Raw genomic sequence first — 25,752 nt, forward strand, 5'->3', positions numbered from 1 at the left:
CACATTAATAAACTCAACACATTGTATAACTCGTTCTGCCGATTTGTGCTACAATGTAATTACAGGACCCACCATTGTGACATGCTAAAAGAACTAAACTGGCTGTCGCTGGAATCCAGACGCACCCTTCATCTTTCTAGCCTTGTGTTTAAGAGCTTTTCTGGGAAACTCCCACCCTACCTGAACGCAATGCTTTCCCCGGCTGTTCCCACTTCCTACAACCTCCGATCCAGTACCAACACTTTACTTAGTCTACCTCAATACAAAAAGAAAGCAGCCCGATCCTCCTTCTCCTACAGAGCACCGCATTTGTGGAACGACCTCCCGCACAAATTAAAATCTTCCCTAAGTTTAAAGTCCTTTAAGAGATCCATCTCTACATACCTCAAAACAGAATGTACCTGTCATGGTTGATTATATTTTTCCTACCTGTTCTATGTTAAATGTTGTATATATTGTATATTAATTTTGTATTTTATTGTACACTAACTGTAACAATGCAATGATTTGTGGACCCAGGACATACTTGAAAACGAGAGAAATCTCAATGTATCTTTCCTGGTAAAATATTTTATAAATAAATAATAGAAGAACAAGGACCGTGCACTGGCTGCGTTATGAAATTTACGAGCAGCCACTCTAAAGATCCCTGTACAGAGATTACAAATGTAAAAGTAATAGATGATTCTAGACTATAATTTCAATGTCAGTGTATTTCCTTAAAAATTAAGAAGAAAGTGAGTGTTCCAGAATCTTACCTTTTTGGGACTGGAAATACTTGATGAGAGGATCTAACTCATCTTGAATTCTACACTCTACTGTCTTCTTCCCCATTCCAAAATCTCGTAGTGTAGACAACGCAAATCTTCTCATGAGCTTCCATGATTCACCATGACTGAAAACAATACCTGAAAAGGTAGGTACGAGATACTATCACCCTAAAGGTAGGTAAAAGATGCTATCGCCCTGAGAACCTTTAATCTGAACCAGAAATGTTAATTTCATCCACCAAGTCAATGGCTGGCAATGGTGGGTAAACTAATACTACTAAATACTCTTTCATGCAAACATGTTTACAACAGTTACAAATAAGTAGTATTCAATTAAGTATTCTGTAAAATGTCTTACCATTTCCTTTGGTCATTTTTGTAAATATTGGAATATCTGCTCTTTCTCCAAAATCATCTGCTTGAGAAACAAGAGCATCCTTTACAGCTTTATACCCGGCAACCACCACAATCTTCTTTGGCCCAAAGTGTACCGTAAAAACGTCTCCATACCTCTGCGACAGCTGTAACACAAAACAGGTTAAATCAGGTCTTTGGCTTGATATATTCTCACCTTAAAACCTCACCTCTATAGTCACCATATAAAAGCAAGAAAGACAGGTCCCCCAGCCTTCCTTCTTGCTTTTATATGTACTTTCATTTATTAAAAATAAATTTCGAGGTGTTTTTATATTAAAAACTTACCTCCGTTCCAGCGCCGAGCTCCCCGCTAGGCCGCGACCCCTTTTTCGTCAAAATGACGAAATCGCGGGGCCCAATGGGACGGCTTCGCGCTGGACCAATCGCGTTCTTCATAGAGCGGCATTGAATGCCGCCCTATGAAGAACCTGAGCGCTTTACCGCGCATGTGCGCGGAATGCGCGTTCGCGAGCTGAGCTGTCTGACTGACAGCTCAGCTCGCTTTCTAAAATTATCAATAAGGGGGTTTAAACCCACCAATCAGAGTGTTCTTAGCCTAATTGCAGGGCGGGGCAAGGCTTTATAAGCCTTCCCCACCCTGCGGAGCTCAGTCTGCGCGGAGCCCTCCATGGGTGAAGACGGATTATTTTTTTTGCGCTCGTTTTTTTTATTTTTTTTTTATTGCGTCGGTTATTATGGATATTTATTTGGCCTTTTTTGGGCTGAAGAAAGAAGATTTTAGAAGAAAGAAAACATCGAATGGTAAGTTGATTTTATCTCATTTTTTCTTTTTTACAGGTTTTTAGTTAATGTTCCCCCCCTCATTATTTTTAGGGTGAGGGGGGTAGGTAGGGAGATAATTTTTTTTGGGGGGGGGGGGGGAGGGTTAACTAGGGTCCCCCCCCCCTTTGTATTTAGGGCCCCCACCCACCGCTCAGGGGTGGGGGCCGGGGGGGACAGTAGGTCCCCCCTTATTGATAATTTTAGGGCCCCCACCCGCCGCACAGGGGTGGGGGCCGGGGGGGGGGGACAGTAGGTCCCCCCCCTTATTGATAATTTTAGGGCCCCCACCCGCCGCACAGGGGTGGGGGCCGGGGGGGGGGACAGTAGGTCCCCCCCCTTATTGATAATTTTAGGGCCCCCACCCGCCGCACAGGGGTGGGGGCCGGGGGGGGGACAGTAGGTCCCCCCCCTTATCGATAATTTTAGGGCCCCCACCCACCGCTCAGGGGTGGGGGCCGGGGGGGGACAATAGGTCCCCCCCTTATTGATAATTTTAGGGCCCCCACCCGCCGCACAGCGGTGGGGGCCGGGGGGGGGGAGGAGAGTAGGTCTCCCCCCCCCCCTTCAACCACTATTGTGGACCGTAAGCGTCCCTGTGGGTTCGGGCTTCAGCTGAAGCTGTCAGCTGAAGCCACGCCCACAGCAGTGCTGACAGGCTATCAGCACACAAAGCGCGTTCACAGTGCTTTGTGTGCTGATAGCCCGTCTGATGCATTCACCCAGAATGCATCGGACGAGAGGCCTTTTTAGGGCCTCTGAACTCGGAAGTCCCTCTGGTGGCCGTCTGATTGACTGCAACAAGAGGTGTTCCAAGCTTCCAATGTAAACACTGCATTTTCTCAGAAAATACAGTGCTTACAAGAAAAAGGCTCCGGGTAGCTGTAGCACTCACCTGAACAACCTCATTAAGCTGAAGTTGTTCAGGTGACTATAGTGTCCCTTTAAGCATATGTTCCATCAATTTAGAGGAAAAAAATGTCAGAATCTCTCACAACCCAGTTTCTTTTGTGGTTTACGTCAATGTAGAGTAGATTATTTGAATAGAAACCCCATTGAAAAGCAAAAGGTGAATTTACATCTCTGCAGAGCCTTTGTAATTCATGCTATAATTAATTTAAAGTTGGTGTATCACTTCTGAGTATTTTACAAAGATATAATTAAATACTTGTGCTAACTGCATGGAATTGAAGGGTTACTTTAACCCTTTGGAGAGGGGAAACCTTTCTTGCGTAAAATGCCCTATTGGGCACTATGAAGAAGGTCTTCAGCTCCAATTGCAGGAAAATCTGCCCAGCTGGCGGCATGTCAGAGCAGTTCCTGAGGGTTCTTGCTGTTATTTACTTATATTTACATTTCTTTTTACACCAACAGCACACCATACAGGCAACTACCGGTGCTACTGATCAGCCATGAAACAGGAGATTTAGAGCACCGGAAGGAAAATCGTGATCTCTGAGACTGCAGCCTACTCAGACGGAAAGTGAAGTGGATTCTATAATATGAATGCTGCACATCGGCAACTAAAACTAGCATCTTGCTGGTCCCGTTTCCTCCCCACTTTGGACCGGTGGGGGTTATCCCGGTACCCACTGGAGTACTCGGAAATTGCTCTGTGGACAATAATTGTCAAACCCTGCTGGGAGACCGGCTTCTAAGATGATGACCGCTAAAACCCCCTATGAGATTGGATAAAATTCTAAACTTGCAAAAAGACACTATTAACAAGGCATACAACAACTTATGCTCTCTATCCTGGTTCATGTGGTCCCACTGTAATGCAATTATGCCCCAGCAAGAGAAGGTGAATTTTGACCAAATACTACTTGGCAAACAGCACTTGAGACTGGACTCCATACTCACGTAACTAAGCCTCTAAACTCATGGAGTGGAACTCCCCATCACCGCCCTGCATCCATGAGAGTAGACCAACGATGATGGGAATGCCATATTGGCCTCTCTGGGGATACTGTTTGCACCTCACTGAAGTGCTGGATTTGAGGGCATAGGATGTGGGCTCATGCAGTGCCCTGAGGCTGGTAGAGTGGAATTTGCTGCACTGCTGCACTGAGACTTTACTTCTAGTGCTAATAGATGTGCCAGAGATTGAAGTGGTCTGAGTGACCAACATATGGGGCCAGTATGCTCACAAGCTCTACATAGTTTTTTGCTCCCAATAATTTATCCTTTTAATGACTTTTGATAGTTACTTAGTCTAAAAAGAGACATGTGTCCATCAAGTTTAGCCTTTCTCACATATTTTTTTTCTGTTAATCCAAATGAAGGCAAAACACTCAGTTTGAAGCACTTCCAATTTTGCAACAAACTAAGAAAAAATCCTTCTGGATATCCAGGGATCAAGAAGCAATTACCCCACAAATTAAACATTATATCCCTGAATATTCTGTTTTTGCAAGTATGCCTCCAGTTGCTGTTTAAACACATGTATAGACTCTGATAAAACCATGTCTTCAGGCAGAGAACTCCATATCCTTATTTTTCTTACTATAAAAAAACCTTTCCTTTGCCTTAGACTAAATCTTCTTTCTAGCAGTCTAAATGCATGAACATGTATCCTATGTTTAGTTCTGTTTGTGAATAGATTTCCAGACAATGGTTTGTATTGGCCATGGGTATATTTGTATCATGCTATCATATCCTCTCTGAGGTGCAGTTTTTCTAAACTAAAGAGGTTTACATTTTTAAACTTCATAACTAAAATGTTTCTTTCCTTTTATTAATTTTGTAGCCTGCCTCTGCACTTATTCTAGTGACACAATTTACTCTTTAGAACAGGTGCCTAAAATTGCACAGCATATTCACAGTGCCAAAATGATATTCTCATCCCAAGAATTTATGCCCCTATTTATACATGACAATACCTTACTGGCCTTAGCCACGGCTGATTGACATTGCGCATTGTTGCCTAGTTTGCTGTCTATAACAATTCCCAAATCCTTCTCGTCTGTTGTTGTCCCTAATTCACTACCATATGGGGTGTAACTAAGTTGCTTGTGCATTCTTTACCCCGAAGTGCATAACTTTTCAATTTGGATTTGTCAAGTAGATTTAGACATTTTCCCATTTTTGTTTCAATCGTGATACTGGCAAATCCTGGGATAATGATGTGCCTTAGGAACTGGGTTGGGACCACTGGCCTAGTATTTTTCACACTTGCCATCAGGACACACCAGCTGGCCATGATATGTGAATAATCCTGGAAGGGACACTCTAAGCACCAGAAGCACATCATCATAATTTAGTAGTTTTGGTGCAAAGAGATTATCTCTGCAGTCTCTCATTTAAAAGAAAACTGCCTTTCTCTAAAAAGGTAGTGTTTTCATTCATCACTAAGGACACCATTAGCAAGTGTCACACAGACAGCAACTAGAGGGGCTTCCTATTACAGTCCAGCAAGCTGTGACAATAGGACCACACATCTAAACATGCAGGAGAAAACACGAACGTTGGGAATACGTGTATATATTTGAGTGCTCCTTTAACCCCTTAAGGACCAAACTTCTGAAATAAAAGGGAATCATGACCTTAAGGGGTTAAAGGACCACTATAGTGCCAGGAAAACAAACTCGTTTTCCTGGCACTATAGTGCCCTGAGGGTGCCCCCATCCTCAGGGTCCCACTCCCTTCCCACTCCCACTCACCTTTCTCCAGCGCCGGACTCCCTTGGCGCTGGGGACTCTCCTCCTTTGGCCGTCATCGGCTGAATGCACATGCGCGGCAAGAGCCACGCGCGCATTCAGCCAGTCCAAGGAAAGCATTCTCAATTCTCAATGCTTTCCTATGGACGCTGGCGTCTTCTCACTGTGAAAATCATAGTGAGAAGCACCGAAGCGCCTCTAGCGGCTGTCAATGAGACAGCCACTAGAGGCTGGATTAACCCATTTGTAAACATAGCAGTTTCTCTGAAACTGCTATGTTTACAGCAGGTAGGGTTAATCATAGCTGGACCTGGCACCCAGACCACTTCATTAAGCTGAAGTGGTCTGCGTGCCTATAGTGGTCCTTTAACCAGTGGTAGCTGGTGAAATTTAAATATGAGGGACACTGCCCTCTCTCCTCTGACTTGTTGGGTTCTACCCACGAGATGCAATGCCCTGTTCAAAACCAGGCGCATCTTTGGTCATCAATAAAGGTGAGAATGTAATCTGCAAATATAAGGATGACAGATGCATGTTTTTTCTAGCACATACTTCAGAGTTCCTTACAATGTCAATAAATTGGAATTTTTTTTTTTTTTTTTTTGCAGCTCTGATGGAGCAGCCTCCACTGCTTTCTCTGTCTTGGGAGTCCTGTGCATTCTGAGGACAGCTTTGAATCCCACTCATTTAGAACATATAGTTCGAAAATATATTTAAAGTATCTTCAGTAATAAGGTAAGCTATGTATGGTCTGAGCTACACTCAAGATCTCTATTCAGTTATTTAACACATGAATTATCCTGTTTGAGTCTACACCTGTCACGGAAGGCATGACTTATCTTATACACTCCCCTTTTTAACTTTCCCCAAATTACCGAACCCCACCTGTTTCCCTTTTGGTTCGGTACTTTCCAACTACCAAACACAGACCACCCCCCGGCTCATTAACTTCACAGAAACACTTAACTTAAGTGCTCTCATTCATGTAACCGAAAACACGTGCTCTAGTAAATAGCGGACATTTTGTCTCCCGAACGCAGGCAGCGGTACTTGGTCGTGGAGTTTGTGGAACTATATTTCGGATGCTTTGCCTCGCGAACCCCCATGAATATCATACCGTTGCCTGCTCCGTCTCCAGACAAGTCAGGAGAGTGCTTTTTAGAGCACTATTTGGACAACTTGGGCACTCAGATCCGGGCAATCCAGGGATATAATACATGTGGGGTTATCTATATATCTCTATATGTATTTTGTTGTATGTTGTAATGTATTGTACCTCTAGTGCCTGGAAGATAATTCGTTTAAGCAAAGGCAAACTCACTTATCTCCCAGACACAGAGACGCCTGTTGTATTGTATGGAGACCCCATGCTGAGGGTTGTGTATATAAGCAGGCAACTTGGCTCTAATAAAACAGTTCATCTTCTACCCAATACGACTGGTTGCATCCATTAAATTTCGGAAACTCTACACTGATCGAGAGAGCTCTTACACTTTTCAGCACATCTGGAACTCGGATTAGTGGAGGATTGAAGGAATGGTGACAATAGCCTAGTGAACCCATGACAGCACCAAATAGCAAGATACAAGTTTAATACAGTTGGGACTCCAATCATGTCATACTCTTGTTTTATATATATATAGAAACATTGGAAATGTTGATCTTTAATGACATTTCCTACCTTCATCAGAGACTGGTACGGTTTTGTCAGATCTATCAGGTTGAGATTTCCAATCACAGGAAGCGGTGAAGGACCAGGAGGCATTTTTTCTGCAGACTTTTTGGAGCTGTTCCACCAGTAGATAAAAAACATGATACATGTTGTGAGATACAGTAGTAGATCGGCACTCACAAAGTGTGCGATAATGGACATAATGAAACGATGTATGAAGAATCAAACACTTTCTGAGCATATTACCAGCATGTCATTAAATATATACATGGATTTACCTCTTCTTAACCAAACTAATCTCCAATTACTTATCTTTAATAATACACTTGGCTGACACCATTGGACACCTGCACTTATCCCTCTTTGATTATGCAATAAATAGTTTGTGTCTTTGTACACTCCATGATCACATAATGTTTTGTCCAAGACAATTAATGTATTTAGCTGTGTAGAGGGAAAATCAATATGCGTTAGGAGGTTGCATAGATTATAGATGTTCGTGTTTTGCTTTTGTTTCTTGTAATAATTTATTTATTTTGTTTGTGTCAGATTTCCAATAGAGAGCATTAGAACGGAGTGTCAAAATTAAGGCTAAAGTGGTCAAGTTGTGAGTATAGCTGGCTTGAAGAATATTTTCAGATCAACTATTTTATCCTTGATTTTTCCAATTGCATTTTATTTTTTGAAAAATGTAAGTTTTAGTGAATAAACCCCTTTGGGCTGTTGTGCTCTCTTTCAGTGATTTCATACACATATATACTCCATCACCTATAAACACACACAAACACACCTGGTTTCCGTGTGTCCCAGAACAACTGCACAGATAAACAAAGGATAAAGGGTAATAACAGAGGTAACAAGGGGATAAGAGACAAACGAAGGACAAGGTATGTAACAGGCACACAATGGGTTCAATGTACAGGCACACACGTGAAAGGGGGGTAAGAGGCATACTAGGTTTAATTAGGGTGTTAAGAGGCGCCCCTCATAGGTCATCCTTCCAAGCAAGCGAGAAACTCAATTACACTGAACAAAATTATAAACGCAACACTTTTGTTTTTGCCCCCATTTTTCATGAGCTGAACTCAAAGATCTAAAACGTTTTCTATGTACACAAAAGGATATACGAAAAAAATATACAAAAAGGCACGTCAATATGTCTTTAAATCCTCTGGGGATGATCGTCATCTCAGATCTCAAGACATATTGACGTGCCTGATCTACTCATTGAGCTTGTGAGTGTATTCCAACATTAGGGGCCATTCTTTTGCTATATGGTATTTCTTTCTTTGTTTTTTATTTAGGTGTATTGTATATATTTATCTGTTTGTTGAGGATTAAGAGGAATCCTTTTTCTACGACCTAAAGCATAAAAGGAAAGTAATTACCTTTTTTATCATTCATCACTGCACCTGGGTGGTCTTGGACCCATTGGCCCTTTTGTATATATATGTACACAAAAGGCCTATTTCTCTCAAATATTGTTCACAAATCTGTCTATATCTGTGTTAGTGAGCTCTTCTCCTTTGCCGAGATAAGCCATCCACCTCACAGGTGTGGCATATCAAGATGCAGATTAGACAGCATGATTATTGCAAAGGTTTGCCTCCTCCTAGGATTTTTGCCGCCCTAGGCAAAATAAAGATTTGCCGCCCCCCCATGTAACATCACAATGCCCCACTCATATGATCTGCCATATAAACTAACGCCAGTGCTGCACACAGTGTGTGTTTACATTAAAAATCCTGCAGAGACAGGCTATAGACACCAGAACCACTACATTAAGCTGCTGTGGTTCTGGGGACCATAGTGTCACTTTAATGTGAGGTAAATTAGAGATTAGTGTCACTGATAATATACTAGATTGCCTACTTACAACCAGATGAGGATGGTGATGGGCTCTGGCTGCAGTCTGGCTCCACTGGTCTGGTGTAGAACAGGATCTCTGCTGGCTGTTTGTAACTCTGGTCACAAAAGTCAATGTTCTGGGGGAACGTGAAGAAGCTAAATTTTTTGGGCCCCTTGCACAGCTCAAGGTCTGGGCCCCCAGGGCCTGACAGTGAGTATGTCCATAAGGCCCACCCATAAGTCCATCTACATGTTCCACCCACGAGATTGCTCACAGGCAGGGCCGGCGCATCCATAAGGCGGCACAGGCGGCCGCCTTAGGGCGCACGGGCTCTGGGGGCGCAACATTTCAGTGACCGGCAGGAGGGAAGCTCTCCCTCCTGCCAGCCACCATCTCGGCCCCCGGCGCGGCTGTGCTGTGCGGAGATCAGACGCGGCGAGGGAGCTCTAATCTCACCGCTCTGCTCCCTCGCGCGCTGTCTGCTGATACCGCGGGAGCCGAAATATGACGTCATATTCCGGCTCCCGCAGTATCAGCAGACAGCGTGCAAGGGAGCAGAGCGGTGAGATTAGAGCTCCCTCGCCGCGTCTGATCTCCGCACAGCACAGCCGCACGCCGCTCAGCAGGACCCCAGGGAAGGATGCATCATCCACACCAGCTCTCCAGGTAAGGAGGCTGGGTGGGAAATGTATATTTATTAAAATAATTAGTGAATGTATGTGATGTGTGTCTGTGAGTGTCTGTGTGTGTGTCTGTGATTGACAGTGTGTGTGTCTGTGAGTGTCTGTGTGTGTCTGTGTGTGTGTGTCTGTGAGTGACAGTGTGTGTGTCTGTGAGTGTCTGTGTGTGTGTCTGTGATTGACAGTGTGTGTGTCTGTGAGTGTCTGTGTGTCTGTGAGTGTCTGTGTGTGTGTCTGTGAGTGTCTGTGTGTGTGTCTGTGATTGACAGTGTGTGTGTCTGTGATTGACAGTGTGTGTGTCTGTGAGTGTCTGTGAGTGACAGTGTGTGTGTCTGTGAGTGACAGTGTGTGTGTCTGTGTGTGTGTCTGTGAGTGACAGCGTGTGTGTCTGTGAGTGACAGCGTGTGTGTCTGTGAGTGTCTGCGTGTGTGTCTGTGAGTGACAGCGTGTGCGTCTGTGAGTGACAGCGTGTGCGTCTGTGAGTGACAGCGTGTGCGTCTGTGAGTGACAGCGTGTGCGTCTGTGAGTGACAGCGTGTGCATCTGTGAGTGACAGCGTGTGCGTCTGTGAGTGACAGTGTGTGCGTCTGTGAGTGACAGAGTGTGCGTCTGTGAGTGACAGCGTGCGTCTATGAGTGACAGCGTGTGTGAGTGAGTGCGTCTGTGTGTGTGTGCATGTGAGTTTAGGAGTGTGTCTGTCAGTGTATGATGAGTGTGTTTGTCAGTGTATGAGTGTGTGTCTGTCAAGTCAGTGAGAGTATGTTTGTCATTGAGTATGTGTGTGACTATCCGTGTGTCTGTCAATGAGTGTCAATGAGTCTGTGTCTGTCAGTGACGTCTGTGTGTTTGTCATTGAGCGTGTGACTGTCAGTGTGTACAGAGTGTAGCGGAGCAGAGCGCAGTACAGGAGCTTCTGTTTCCTGTACCTGGCCAGACTGACAGGAGGTGCTCACAGAGAGAGCACTCCCTGTCAGTTCTGCCGGGTACAGAAAACTGAAGCTCCTTTAGGGGATCTGCTCCGCTAGGCAATGCAACAATAGAGGTAGAAGGCACACCAGGAAGGGGAGTGTAACCACTAATGGGGTGTGGGGTGCACCAAGGGACAGGGAGGGAATGGGAGAGAAACACCAAGAGACAGGGAAAAGAGGGGGGAGGGGAGAAGAACACTAAGGGGCAGGAAGGGACCACTATTGGTCGGGGAGGGGAGCGGGGCTGGTTAAGAGGCACATAGGTGAAGATGTTTTTTTTGGGGGGGCGGAAAAATGCATCTTCGCCTATGTACCTAAAAATCCAAGCACCGGCCCTGCTCACAGGGAGTGGAGTGTATAAGGGATGTGTTACGTGTTAGTGTAGAGAAGTGTTCCCAACCCAGTCCTCAAGGCACACCTACCAGTCCAGGATTTAAGGATTACCCAGTTTTGTCTAAGGTGTTTTTTCTTTTTTTCTAAAAACACCTTAGCTAAAACTGGGTAATCCTTAAATCCTGGACTGGTAGGTGTGCCTTGAGGACTGGGTTGGGAAACACTGGTGTAGAGGATCTAAAGTGTGTGCTTATGGAATGTAGTGTATAGGGACACCAGTTTGTGTAGGTGATGCAGTGTGTGTGTGTGTGTAGTGGATGCAGTGTGTTTTTGTGTAAGGGATAGAAAGCAGTGTGCGTTAGTGTATGTTTCTGTGTGTTTCAGTGTGTTTCTGGCTTTGTTTAAGGGATGCATTGTGTGAATCTGTGTTTGTATGTGTAAGGGATGCAAGGTGTGTTTCTGTGTATGTAAGGGATGCAGTGTGTATGTCTGTAAGGGGTGCATTGCGTGTGTGTGTAAGAGATGTATTGTGTTTCTGTGTGTGTGTGTGTGTGTAAGAGAAGCAGTGTGTGTGTGTGTGTTTATGTGTGTATAAGGGAGGCATTGTGTGTTTCTGTGTATGTGTGCAAGGGATGCATTGTCTTTGTGTGTAATTGATGCATTGTATGTTTCTCTGTGTGTAAGGGAAGCATGATGTGTTTCTGTATGTGTAGGGATGCATTGTGTGTTTCTGTGTATGTATAGGGAAGCATTGTGTGTGTAGTGTTAAAGGGAGAGTTTGTGGGGTAGGATAGAGGCTGAGGTCATACCAGCCCCTTTGTGCTTCTCTTTCCCTCCTTCCTCAGCCCCTCTTGTCCCTTACTGCCCTCCCCTCCCCTCCTGTCCCTTAGAGCTCTCCCCTGCACCACTGTCCCTTAGTGATCTCCCCTGTTCTTTAGTGAACTCCCCGCTCATTTCCCGCAGTGCTCTCCCCTCCTGTCTCCTAGTGCTCTCTCCTACCCTCTCCCCCCGTCCCTTAGTGTTCCCCCCATCCTTTAGTGCTCTCTCCTAACACCCTGCCCCATAGAGCTCTCTCCTGCCCCTTAGTGGTCTCTCTTCTCCTCCTCTGTCCATTAGTGTACTCTTCTCTTCTCCCCCCTTTCCATTAGTGATCTTTCCTCTCCCCCCTCCCCTTAGTGGTCTCTACTCTCCTATGCTCCACCCCCAGTTGTCTTTCCTCCCCCTTTTCCATTAGTCATCTCTCCATTCCCCCACCCCATTAGTGGTCTCTCCTTTTCCCCCCTCAGTGGTCTCTACTCTCCTCTCCCGCCTCCCTTAGTGTACTCTCCTCTTCTCCCCCGCTTTCCATTAGTGATCTATCCTCTCCCCCCTCCCCCTTAGTGGTCTCTGCTCTCCTCTGCTCCCCCCCAGTTGTCTCTCCTCCCCCCTTTCCATTAGTCATCTCTCCATTCCCCCACCCCATTAGTGGTCCCTCCTCTCCCCCCCCCCAGTGGTCTCTACTCTCCTCCCCCACCTCCATTAGTGTACTCTCCTCTTCACCCCTTTCCATTAGTGATTTCTACTCTCCCCCCTCATCCTTCGTGGTCTCTTCTCATCCCCCCCTCCCCTAGGGGTCTCTCCTCCACCCCCCGACCCTCCCCTAGTGGCCTCTCCTCCATCCCACTCCCTCCCTTAGTCGTCTCTCCTCACCCCCTCACCCTTAGTGGTCTCTTCTCCACCCTCCTACCCTCCCCTAGTGGTCTCTCCTCCACCCCACTCCCTCCCTTAGTGGTCTCTTGCTTGGTGTGCAAGAAGAACCCCTGGTATTTTGTCAAACTGCTCCAAAACAGCTCCTAGAAACATATAGCACTATAATCATTAAAATGAGCTGAATGCATTACTGTGCTTCTAGTGCGCCTTTAAAAAAAAAAAAGCTCAATAATTTCCAGAACACTCAAAACATACATATGGGGGGGCGGAGCCAGCACTCGAGAGAGAGAGAGACGCATCCTGCAGTAGCTCCGCTAAGCAGTTAACCCTAACGACAAATTTCGTCGATAACGGCAAAAATTAACCAGTTATCCAACGCTCCACGAGTGCCTTACAGCATGGGCAAGAAGGCTAGAAAATATAAAGCCTATCCTGGCTCGTGATCCAGAGACATAGGAGTTTTTATGCGCACGGCCACAAGGTCTGACCTCGGCAAGATGGCGCTGGCAGAGGCCTCCACCTCACCATCGTCAGACGATGAGAGCCCGACAGCATACTTACCTCCACCAAAGGTACTTGCCAAGACCGGGACACCCTCGGTACCAGGAAACTCAGCTCCCGCCACGAAAGCCGATATCAAGGCGTTAGTCAAAGAAATACAGGTTATGTTCCACACCCACATGGCGCAGGTCAGGGAGGAGGTCTCGACGCTCACAAGCCGGGTAATAACAGTAGAAGAAGGTCTCAAGGGTGCAGGGGTCACCCAAACTGCCACTGACGCAGCCCTGGAAGCACTGCAAAGGCACTGCAGTGCCCTGACTACTCAACTAGCACATATGGAGGACAGGGCAAAGGCATGGAATGTGAGGATCCGAGGGGTTCTGGAAACAGTCACCGACACAGAACTACCACACTACTGCCGATGGCATGGATTCATGTTCTCGGCTCTCCAAAGCAACCAAAGCCCCACAGGAGGCTCCCAGGGACATGCTTCTTAGATTTAACCGGGACTCTGACCGGGGGCACTCATGGGTGCCACCAAAGACTCTCCCACGGTCCCCTTTGAGGGAGCACACCTAACCTTTTTCAGGGACATATCCAGATACACTCTGACTTGGAGGAGGTCACTGGGACAGCTTACACAACAACTACGGGAGAAAGCCATAATGTACAAGTTGGGGCAGCACCGACTGATGGCAAAGAGAGGCAGCTAGCAACACATCTTAACGCACAAGTCTGAAGCACCGGCTTTCGTCCGAACCCTAGGCCTACCGGTAGCAGCGACCCCGGCGGACACCCGCCCCTCATGGACTGTAGTAAACATCAGCCTATTCGTGCCTAGAGGAACAAGAACGGGAGCAGACGCTCTCCCTACCTGAACCCAGCAACATCTGCTGTTAATGCTGCCACTCAAGGCTCTGGTTTATGTTGCATTTGTTTTATGTTGTATTATTAACCAACCACTATGACCAGCCACCCATCTCACCCTTCCCCCCATCCCACCACCCCACCTTATTTTAACGTGCCCCTTCCTTATGAAAGTATATGAGCACCCTCAGGGCATATATAACAGCCAACCTAGCTGGCACAACTTCCTATGGGCAAACCGCCTAGAAAAGACTAGGTTCTCGCCCTACAGGTGACAACAGTCCACTGCTCAATACCCACGCGCCCTAAGCGCCGCCAACCCCAGACATAGCCGTACTGGATAACACGAAGGGTGCACATGCTAATTCCCGGCAACCTCCGATCCGTAATTGAGCTAACCGACTGTTTAGACAGGAGGAATCCACGCTAGAAAATACTTTATATATAAAATTTTGGGTGTATACCTTGCATGTGATGCTGTTTTCTACTACAAATTGTAACCTCCATTGACTGCTTTTAATGCACACAATGTAACACGATGTTCACAAGTACCCGCAAAAATAAAGAATTTAAAAAAAAAACATACATGTTTAATTATCAGTGCTGCAGCAATTAATGTGGTGGAGGGCATTCAAAAACCAAGCAAACAAGATCTACAATATAGACAGATGCTCACTGTGAATGCCTTGTTTCCATCCAGGGCTAAATAAATACATAGGACAAAACACACTACAGAGGAGTACACTATATAAAAGATCAATAAACTTTGTTAGATAATCCCAAATAAATAATATATATTTTTTTTCCATTTCATTTTTTTCTTATATTTATTACCTTGTGTATATATCACGTATTTTTGGATTATATTTATTTATGTATTTATTTATTTATTATTATGGATTATCTAATAAAGTTTATGGATATTCTAGTGTGCTCCTGTGTAGTATATTTTGTTTTAATTCTCATTATTGCAACATATTTACAAATGTATCTAGCTGCAGATAAACTAAAATTAAATCAAATAAAAAGTTACAGATATTGAAAAAACTCAACCTCAACATACAATAATATAACAAGTTAACAAGTTAAAATACCAAGTTATGATTACACATGACATTAGTGCCCTCTGTTCTACCCCGAGTTCGGCATTGACCTCATGAGATTAATGATTCTCCCAATATTAGAATGAAATGGAATCTCTTGAATTTTGGGAAAAAGTCATCTAGTTTAAGTTGGCAGAGAGATTTCATAGGGTATTTACAATCTCAAATTTAATATTCATCCTCATACTAATGCCTGTATATGAACTGTAAATTATACCTTTGGAGAAATGTATCAGTGTCCTGTTCTAACAAGTAGTGCAAAAATGTAAAAGGGGAGTAGTCACTAATGAAATGTTAGTTAGTTTCCATGGTGATTGCCCCACTTACAGTACTTTAGACAACTTTTCTGAACAAAATACTTTGATAAATCAACTCTTTTATGTCACCACCTTTACCATCATCAGTTTGATGTAAAGGACACTATACCTTACATTAAATATTCAAGTCTCAGAGGTCACAATTCTGCCATATAGGAATAGCCAACATTTTAATGAGACTATTGAAAACTTAGCTATTTCAGCATTTCAAAAGAGTTGAACATGACATTTTGAACAAATAACCAGTATCCAAAACATTTGTAAATGTTAGCACATGAGCAGAACAAAACAACAGACAACCTTGACTTGATAATGTGTACAAGGGATGTTAAAGGGACACTATAGTCACCAGAACAATTACAGCTTATTGAATTTGTTCTGGTGAGTAGAATCATTACCTTCAGGCTTATTGCTGTAAACACTGTCTTTTCAGAGAAAATGCAGTGTTTACATTACATCCTAGTGATAACTCCACTGGCCACTCCTCAGATGGCTGTTAGAGATCCTTCCTGGGTCATGGCTGCCTAAAATGCATCCAAACATTCAGTGTCTCCTCCCTCTGCATGCAGACACTGAACTTTCCTCATAGAGATTCACTGATTCAATTCATCTCTATGAGCAGATTCTGATTGGCCAGGGCTGTGTTTGAATCATACTGGCTCTGCCCCTGATCTGCCTCTTTGTCTGCCTCCTATGGAGAAGCACTGTGATTGGATCAGGCTACCACTTCTGATGATGTCAGCAGACTGCTTGTTTTTCTGAGACAAACCGCATGCAGAGTTACAGCTTCAGGCTTGAATACAGTAAGACTTTGCTATATTTATGGAGGCGTGAGAGGATCCCTTTAAGTACAGTGTGCAGTGAGAAGAAGTTACATCACTGAAATGAGGAATGGACAGCAAGGAAAACTTGGCCTTGGCATGGGATTATAGGCAAGTTTGGGGGACTATGCCAGCAAGGGTTACTCAACCAAAAAACAATATTTTATCAAAACTGCTTATTGGTTGGAGAAACCCTTTAAAGAAACACATACACTACAATATTCATATAGAATATAGCAGGTTAATCGGGGCTCAACATTTTCACTCTCCACTAGCCATTAGCAAGTAAAAAAAAATCAGGTCTAGCAAGTAGAAACTGATCCTCCACGCTTGCCGTGGCAAGTAACTTTTAAGCCTGGCTCATAGTGTAGGACTTGAAATTTTGAGCCCAGGGTTAATGACCCACCTGTCACTTTTTAGCCAGTACTAGTTCACAATCTTCAACCTGTGATGTCCATGTTTTATCAGTATAAGACTCTCCTGTGGTCCAACAAAAACACTAATCCCTGAGAAAGCCACTGGAATCCTTCAAACAGACTGGTTTAATGTGTTTTATATTCAAAGTACAGGCATTTCTCGCTTTATGAACTCCCGACTTTATGAACTTTTTTTCTGGATGTGCCCCCATGTTGTTTCACCTCCATTTTGTGCCAGTGGTCCACGGATCAGGACCTAGGAGAGTGCTTTGGAGCAAGAAGAGAAGAAGAAGAATTTGTGGTCAGGATTAGGCAGGAAGAGAGATGAGGATCAGGAACACAGTTCCTGAAGATAAAGGGAAGTCTAAAAAACAGGTTTAGATTGTACTGTATTCTCTTTGTGCTTTCATTGGCATACATTACAGATCCTGTAATATTAGTGCACTGTGTGCTATTGAGTAGAGATTTGACTTGATTTGTCTGTGTGTCTGACATAGCTGTCTGTGTGTATGTGTGTTTGTCATTGCTGTCTGTGTCTGTGTGTGTCTGACATAGCTGTATGTGTGTTGCCATTGTGCTATCTTTGGGCAGGCAGCAATAGTAAGGAGCAGGAGGAGGGCTGAAAAGCCTGAAAAAGGGGAGAAGGAGGAGAGTTTGAGAGCTGTAAAAATAAAAGGAGTAAAAGAAAAGTGATAAAGGAGAGGGGGAAGCTGATAATGAAGAAAAGGAATAAGTAGGAGGGCTTAAGAGAGGTTCCTCATTCAACAAGTGCAGCATGTCTCTTCATTGAATAGTATGAGGATTGATTATAATTGAAAGAAGATTTCAATATGGTATGCATGCATACCTTTAAAATTCCTACAACATACATGTATTTGCTATGCTTTCATGTTGTATTTGTACTTAATAATTTAGGTTTTCAACGGTAACATTTGTTGGTCAGGAACGGAACCCGTGTTTATTACATTGTGTCTATGGGAAATTAGTTCTCACTTTATGAACTAGGCTTCGGAACCAATTAGTTCGTAAAGTCGGGAACTACCTGTACAATTTGTAGTACATGTACATTACCATGATCTATGGAAATTCCCAGAGATAAGAACCAAAGTCTTTCTGGCCTGTGAGTATAAAATTCACTATTTATTTTAAGAAGAGTGCCAAGGTTATTTATTAACATGAGAATTGACAATGAATTCAAAGTTAATATAAATGTAATGTCATGGTAGCCAAACTGACAGCGTAGCTGATTATTTAGAGAATTTTTCATGTTCGGCTCTTTTGACCTTAAATTTGAAATTCACTTTGAATTGTGTGTTTTGTTCTCTCTTTAATGTCTGCAACTCCTAGGACTAGTTTACTTTTTGCCAACCAACCGCTACTCATTAAAGTGGATGTCTCTACTGTGCTTACTCGAGTAGGGAGTTACTGGCTACTGCATCCTAAAACCAGCCACTAACAGGCCCCATTATTCCCTGTGCGACGCCACTACTTAGCGTCTGGTTTTCAACTGGTTTTACAAACCAGACATATATGATAAGTACTTTTATTTTTATTTTTTTGGATAAACCTTTAAAATGATTTAATATTATGGCCCAAAAAATTATTTTGTGATATTGTGTCATAAATATTAAGATATATTTTTCATAATATTGTAAAACGCTGCAGAATTAGTGGACGCTATATAAATACCCATAATACTCATAATAATATATGGTATATGTTTTGATATTTTAATTAGTTGAAAAATTCATTAGAAATGTTGATCCAAAAATATGAAATCATTCAGTAAGCTAATCCAACAATATTAAATTGAGGCCAAAGTTGGAAACCAATCGGTAATTAGTAGCCTGTACTAACTAACAGTTTGTGTAACAGTAACAACTTACAGCAGCTATTAAGCTACAAAGAAGGAAGCGAGACCTGATTGTATATCATTGCTGATATATTATACTCACACCTGGTGGTCTATTTGCAACATCGCTTTTATTGTACACCTATTGGTTATTATTGGTTTACTTTGTTAGATATATCCATTGAACATATTGTTTTCACATTACTCTGCACAGTTCAGGATTTTATTTACTCTATGACTAATTAGAGCATGTTTATATAAGCATAGTTGCCACTATTTATTTAGGCATTTATATTTTTGTGCTGGGAGCTTTTTGTAATGTATTTATTTCATTATTTTTTTTCACATGCCACGGCATGTGTAAGCTTGTGTCTGGCACCTTGCTAAATCCTAATTTGTAGTAAAATGGTCAGGCTTATATCTAATATTCACATGGTCTGACACGTTCATTGTCAAACATTCTGGAACTGTCAGCACGTAGAACTGTATCACACCTACAACTAGAAGGTAACGTCTTACCGGGCCTTAGAATGGCCGGACTTAACATACCAAAGAATAGTCAGAATACTTGCCGAGGCGAGGTTGACACTTCCTCTTGTGGAATGGCCGGTAGGCCAAGTCTCTGTTAAAAGCGTTCTGGGTCCTCAGCTGAGGTGAGAGTGAGAAACCCATCCCCTAGCACAGCTGAAAGGAATCCCTCCACTCCCCAGCGGTATTTCAGCGAGTGGTCCCGCAGCCTCCCTGCCACTGGAGCTAGTCTCCTCTTCTCCACTAGGACCATAAAGGGAATGTCTTCATAAATCGCCAGTGTGGTGCCCTCGAATCGTTTGGTCCCACGTATTCTGGATCAGTTCATTATTGCAGCTCTCACTGCTTTTGCGATTGTGCCTCTTGGAGCTTCACTGGCTGCTGCAGCAGATTTTTGCTCTCAGGATGAGGAGGTTATCTGTAGGGGGTCTGTACACCCCTTAATCCCCATGGAGGTAATCAGACACTGGGAATATAGCAGCAGCGTTTAGTTCCCCACTGACTCTGGGATGCCCCTGATATGAACACCCATTTCAGTTTGAGCTTCTAGCAGGTCCACCTTTCAGACCTTCCTCAAGTCTATTAGGAACTGTTTTATGGCCCCCTTTGTTGATGGGGACATATCCTCGTCGGATTTTGACACATGATGTAATTTCCTCTATAAATAGCTGCATGGAGCTGCCTGATCAGGACTGCAGACAGCTCTCCTGCTCTGCTAATCAGTCAGGCACAGTGAGAGACAGCATAGTGGGTCTTTGGGAGGGCCCTTTAGCTGTCTCTCACTGTACCCGGCCGAACAAGGGGGAAATTAATTTTGTAACAGGGGCCTGCGGAGGGCTGTGCGGGCCCCTGACTGACTGCAGGTTGGCTGGAAAGATTGTTAAACTCCCAGCCAAGCCTTCATTTCCTGCAGCAGGAACCGGCCCCCCTAGAACCTCTGGCCCTCCGTCCATTACCAATATGCCCGAGTGCTCTGTCCGCCCCTGCTCTCCTTATCGCTTCACATGACATCCTAGAAAATAGAGCATTCAATTACGAAGATATTTCCATGGTTCTCAAAACCAGAGACCCACGGTTAAATAAAAAACTTTCAATCCCTGAATTTGTCCTTGCCTTTGGATTATACAGAGATGGGATCTGCTCTGTATGCCCCCAGAGGTGATAGGAATTGCACAGGGTGGTGGATCTAGGGCACAAGTATGGGGGTTTCGCTTTTTATGACTACCACAAGTCGGTGTCAGCCAAGGCAGCGGCAGCTCCGGCCCAGTTCATCCGAATCGACTGGAGTCAGCTGGACGCAGAGCTGTTCTGCAGGCATTTCGCCAGCCTAAAGCACCCATCTTGTGTGGTATGATCTTCTACAACAAACTCCCCCAACCTGTGCCCTTGTGAAGCGGACGCCTTCTCGTCCCACCCGTCACAAGCCCCTCCATCATTCAAAATAGAGGCAAAAGGGATAAGCTTGGCAGGTCTATCGTCTTCTTAGGCAAGACACAAGTGTGCAACAAGTTCAATGCAGGCACCTGCAGTTACAGCACATGCACATCTGCTCGATTTCTTTCAGAGAACACACAAAATCCATGTACCCCTCTAAGATTTTTTTCTTAACAAATAACTGACGGAGGTTAACATTGACATACTAGCCTATCACTTACGCACTAACCCCTCTCCTCACTTGATGGTTTTTTTTGATTTCCGTGTTTTCTAACGACTTTCACACAGGACTGATAGCAATGCCCAAACCTGCTTTCACAATTGTAGATGATTTATTATGGAAAGAAACCCTGCCAGGATTCATGATAGGTCCTTTTTCTCAACCCCCTTTTTCCACCTGGCGGACAATCCCTATTGGAGTGGTTACCAACAAAAGTAAAATAAAAAAACCTTTAATAATCGATCTCTCAGCTCCTCATTCCTCTCACAACCCCAGCATAAATTCACTTATACCCGCTGAAGAGTTCTCCCTCCACTACGCCAAAGTGGATAATGCCATACAGTTTATTTTACACCCCGGCAAACATGCTTGGCTAAGCAAAATAGATATTTCCAATGCCTTCAATCTGCTACCAATTCATCAGTCGCTATGGCATATCCATGGCATCAAGTGGAGGAACAAATACTACATCTCCACCAAGCTCACTTTCGGTTCCAGGAGTAGTCCAGAATTGTTTGACATCTTCGCAGAAACTCTCTGTTGGCTGCTCCTGAATGTTGTCAGGTGTCCCACGGTAATACACTAGTTGGACGGCTTCTGTTGGTAGAAGCAGGTTCCCACACACCACGCAGCATTCTTAGCACCACAGCTCTCTTTTCTACACTAGCTGTCCCTCTGTCCTCTGACAAGACATTAGGTCCCATGACAAAATTGGTTTTCCTGTGTATCTCATTAGATATGATGTCGATGCAGGCATGCATCCCTTTTGAGAAATTGCATCGCATCAGGGAAGAGTTAGGTCGATTCCTTCAGATTGGTTTGTGTACACGGAAGGATCTTCAGTCTTTGCTGAGATCCCTCAATTTTGCGATGCAGATCATTCCACAGTGTAGATCATTTATTTCTACCTATTTCTCTGCCTGCTACCTGGCCTACCTGATGATGGCATTGTAGTCCTCGACCCCCCCGGCCATAGCTGATTTGATCATGTGGAACCGTTTTCTCTCAGAGTGGAACGGTATTCCCATGTTCATTCCCCCACTGAGCAATCTCCTGTAATATGGACAGACGCAGATGCTCATTCCGGGTTTGCTGCAATATTTGGTAACCACTGGTTTAGGGATGTTTGGCCTCAAGACACACTTGCCGTGCCATCCTTTAGAGAAACATTGACCCTATTCAAAATATGCCCTCTCATGGCAGCTGCCAATACTTGGGTTCATCTTTGGTCCGGCAAGGCAATAAAGTGTTTCACTGACAATTCGGCAGCATGCAAGATAGTCAATAAAGGGCACTACTATCTTTGACCATCATGCAGTTGGTCTGAAAATTGACCTGGCTTGTCGCCAAAGTGCAGTTTTACTTGGTATGAGAACACATCCCAGGAGTAGATGACACCGTAGCTGACCCACTGTCCCAATCTAATTGTCAGTAATTTTTCATGTTACAGCCCTCCGCCAACGAACACCCATCAAGAATCACGGCATTTCCAGAGCTAATTATGGACTAACGGAATTGATGAGAATAGGAAGTTAACAGTTTTTCGTAAATTTTTTTGGAATTCCATATGCAGGAAAATTACTCTATCAAGACCATGGTGGCTTTTGCCTCTTTCTGTCACCTACATCTTAAATTAGCACATAACATCATTAAACTCTATCTCACAGGCATACAACATCACATCTTTACCACATTTCTCAATCATACCCCTTTTCTTTCCTCATATCCCATCAAAACAATCCTTAAAGGCATCAACAAAACAGAACGCCCTACTACTACCATTAGACTACCTATAGACGGGCATATATTCAGCAGCCTATCCGATCTATTGAATACTAACCCTTTCAATAGCCATGCCAACGCCATCATTAAGGTAGCAATTTACATTGCCTTCTACGATTTCCTTAGACACAGAGAATACACTGTGGTATGACAATTTGAAGTGAGCACAAGTCTCAAGCTATCCAACCTGGTTAAACACAACGACCATTACATTCTCATGTTACAAACATCCAAAGCTAACCAGACTAACCATACATCCACAATCCCCCTTTTACCGACAGACAACAGCTGGTGCCCTGTTAAAATACTAGATACATTCTTACCCACACGCAACATCTACCCACCTAACTGTCCTTTACTGCCACTTCACAGACACCCACTGTGTTGGGTCATAACCCCTCTTCCTTTTCCAAACATTCCTTTAGAATCGGGGTTGCTTCTTCAGCCTCTAACACAGACACACCAGTCCATATTATAAAGAGATTGGGTAGATGGAAATCCTCTGTCTACAATACTTATATTCCGCAACTTGAGAAAGAGCTCAGGAAAGCATTTAAATATTTAGCTTTATAAGTTTGCAATAAAGTGTGTGTTTTCATCGATACCTTTTTGCCCTCTTTTATTGCAGGCCTACCCATACGTTGGTTTCGGCACAACACTACCAACTTTTCATCCCTTCCACTGCATATACTATTAAGCTCTGACCACAAATATACATACATACATACTAATATATATATATATATATATATATATATATATATATATATATATATATACCAAGAGATAAATTGGAGCACTCAGAAGGACTTTTCCATAGTGGGTTTATTTGTGCAAAAAAAAGTTACATCAAAGTGTAAATCCTCTGTTTCAAAGTTCTTGAAAAAGACCCTGAGGGGTCGAAACGTCGAACTTTGTTTTGCACAAATAAACCCACTATGGAAAAGTCCTTCTGAGTGCTCCAATTTATCTCTTGGTATATGCACACATACACATATATATACACATATACAGAGAGACAGAGAGAGATAATCTGAGTACTTTTATATGCACATACACCTACATACACTTTTATTTTAAGTGTATTTTAATATTAATGTATAGTGGCTAACTTTGTGAAAGTTAGCCTTCATAAAACTTTTATGCTAAGTAATCACTTAGCCACTGTTTGTGACTAAGTGGTTACTAAAAAAGACTGGACATACCCCATTTGTAATACCTTGGATTGTCTACTTTTGCAAATGATATGCCATCATGGAGGTAATTCTCATTCCTGGGTTACCATACGGTCTCAAAGACAACATAACCAATCTGGCAAATTTTAATGGGTAGAAACGGTAAAGTAATTTAATTTTGAAGCGCTCTTTAAAAGTTTCATATGCCTAGAGTTGGTCTGAGTTTTTTTTTATATACAATGCTGCTGACACACTCAATGTGTTATACCCCTAACACATAAAACAGGATCAAAACATGAAGAAATATAGAAAATAGTGGAGCAGTATGAAATAGACTTTCAGGTGATAAACCCACAACCAAATGTTAATTATAAAGGTATTGCAGTAATACTCCATGTTCAGTAGATGGCTCCCAGTTAACACAGCTCACAGCACATGTAAAGGGAATACATAAAAAACACATAATTGTGCAGATAGTTTAAAACAAAAACAAAAATGCTTTCAACACCATCACTACTGTAGATAGAGATTCCCATAAAATTCTCCCAATTGTTAAAGTAAGGAGATCAGGTATCTGTTATACAGTGATGGAACTCTGATATTGGCAAATCACCTTAACATCTATTTCATACTGCTCCACTCTTTTTAAAATTTTAATGTGTAGAACGTAAAAATGGAACATGCTACATTTAACCCTGTAACTTTCCAAAATGCCATAAAACCTGTACGTAGGGGGGGGGGGGTACTGTTGTACTTGTGCGACATCACTGAATACAAATGTGTATTTATTGCAATAAAAGCTAACAGTATTATTACATTCAGTTAAAATTCCATGCAAAACTAAAAAGTAAAAATAATAAAAAAAAAAAAATTCTCACAGTATTTTCGATTTGATTCATAATATATTATGTTTCGTTTATGAATATTTGATCTGAAATTAAATCCCTGTCCCCCTGAACAAAATTATATATAATAAGTGTGAATGCACTTAATATGAAAGAGGTGAAGTACGTTTGAACATACATATAGTGCAAATTGCATATAGCGGTTTTGTTTATGTGTACAATTGCCTACGTCCTTCAAGGTTTAATCAGCAGGTTGGGGTTGCCCTTCTTTGCTTTACCAGAGAGTGGCTAATCTGAGAGTGGTCGCTGACTTTGTGAGCAGACACCATTGGTGGTCAATTTGTAAAACATTGTGACAAAGGTCTTTTTGTATTATTGTTGCATATGTTTTCCAAAGGATTTTATATTTTTGGATAAAACTTTAACTGATTTAATAAAATAAAATAAAATACTTTGTCATATACAGTATATTGATTTATAGTTGTATATGATATATGTTTTGATATTTTAATTTGCCAAAAAATGCATTGGCAAAGTTGATCCAAAAATATGATTCACATCAGGGAAGCTTATCCAACAATATTAAATTGAGGTCAAAGTTGGAAACCAATCGGTAATTAGTAGCCTGTACTAACTAACAGTTTGTGTAATAGTAACAACTTACAGCAGCTATTTAGCTACAAAGAAGGAAGCGACCCCAATATTTATTGTATATCATTGCTGTCATATCGTCCTCACACCCGGTGGTCTATTTGCAACATCGCTTTTATTTTACACCTATTGGTTATTATTGGTTTACTTTGTTAGATGTACCCATTGAACATATTGTTTTCACATTACTCTGCACAGTTCAGGATTTTATTTACTCTATGACTAATTAGAGCATGTTTATATAAGCATAGTTGCCACTATTTATTTAGGCATTTATATTGTTGTGCTGTGAGCTTTTTGTACTTTATTTGTTTAATTTTTTTCGCACATGCCACATGTGTAAGCCTGTGTCTGGCACCTCGCTAAATCCCAATGTCAAGTACAATGGTCAGGCTTGCATCTAATATTCACATGGTCTGACACG

The 25,752-nt window shown here is 42.9% G+C and overlaps 1 protein-coding gene across 1 annotated transcript in view; it reads right to left on the reverse strand.

Moving 5' to 3' along the window:
• LOC134571807 (cytochrome P450 2K6-like) overlaps positions 1-7,499 on the reverse strand; it is an 89,968-nt gene extending 82,469 nt beyond the window's left edge. Inside the window, exons 1-3 of the mRNA XM_063430410.1 lie at positions 7,308-7,499; positions 1,129-1,291; positions 759-908 (exon numbers count right to left, since the gene is read on the reverse strand). Coding sequence (XP_063286480.1) covers positions 759-908; positions 1,129-1,291; positions 7,308-7,499 — 505 coding nt within the window. The remainder of the gene's footprint in view (positions 1-758; positions 909-1,128; positions 1,292-7,307) is intronic.
• Between the last annotated feature and the right edge of the window lie 18,253 nt (positions 7,500-25,752).

Source organism: Pelobates fuscus, chromosome 8 (genome assembly GCF_036172605.1).
Source record: "Pelobates fuscus isolate aPelFus1 chromosome 8, aPelFus1.pri, whole genome shotgun sequence".
Lineage (NCBI taxonomy): Eukaryota > Metazoa > Chordata > Amphibia > Anura > Pelobatidae > Pelobates > Pelobates fuscus.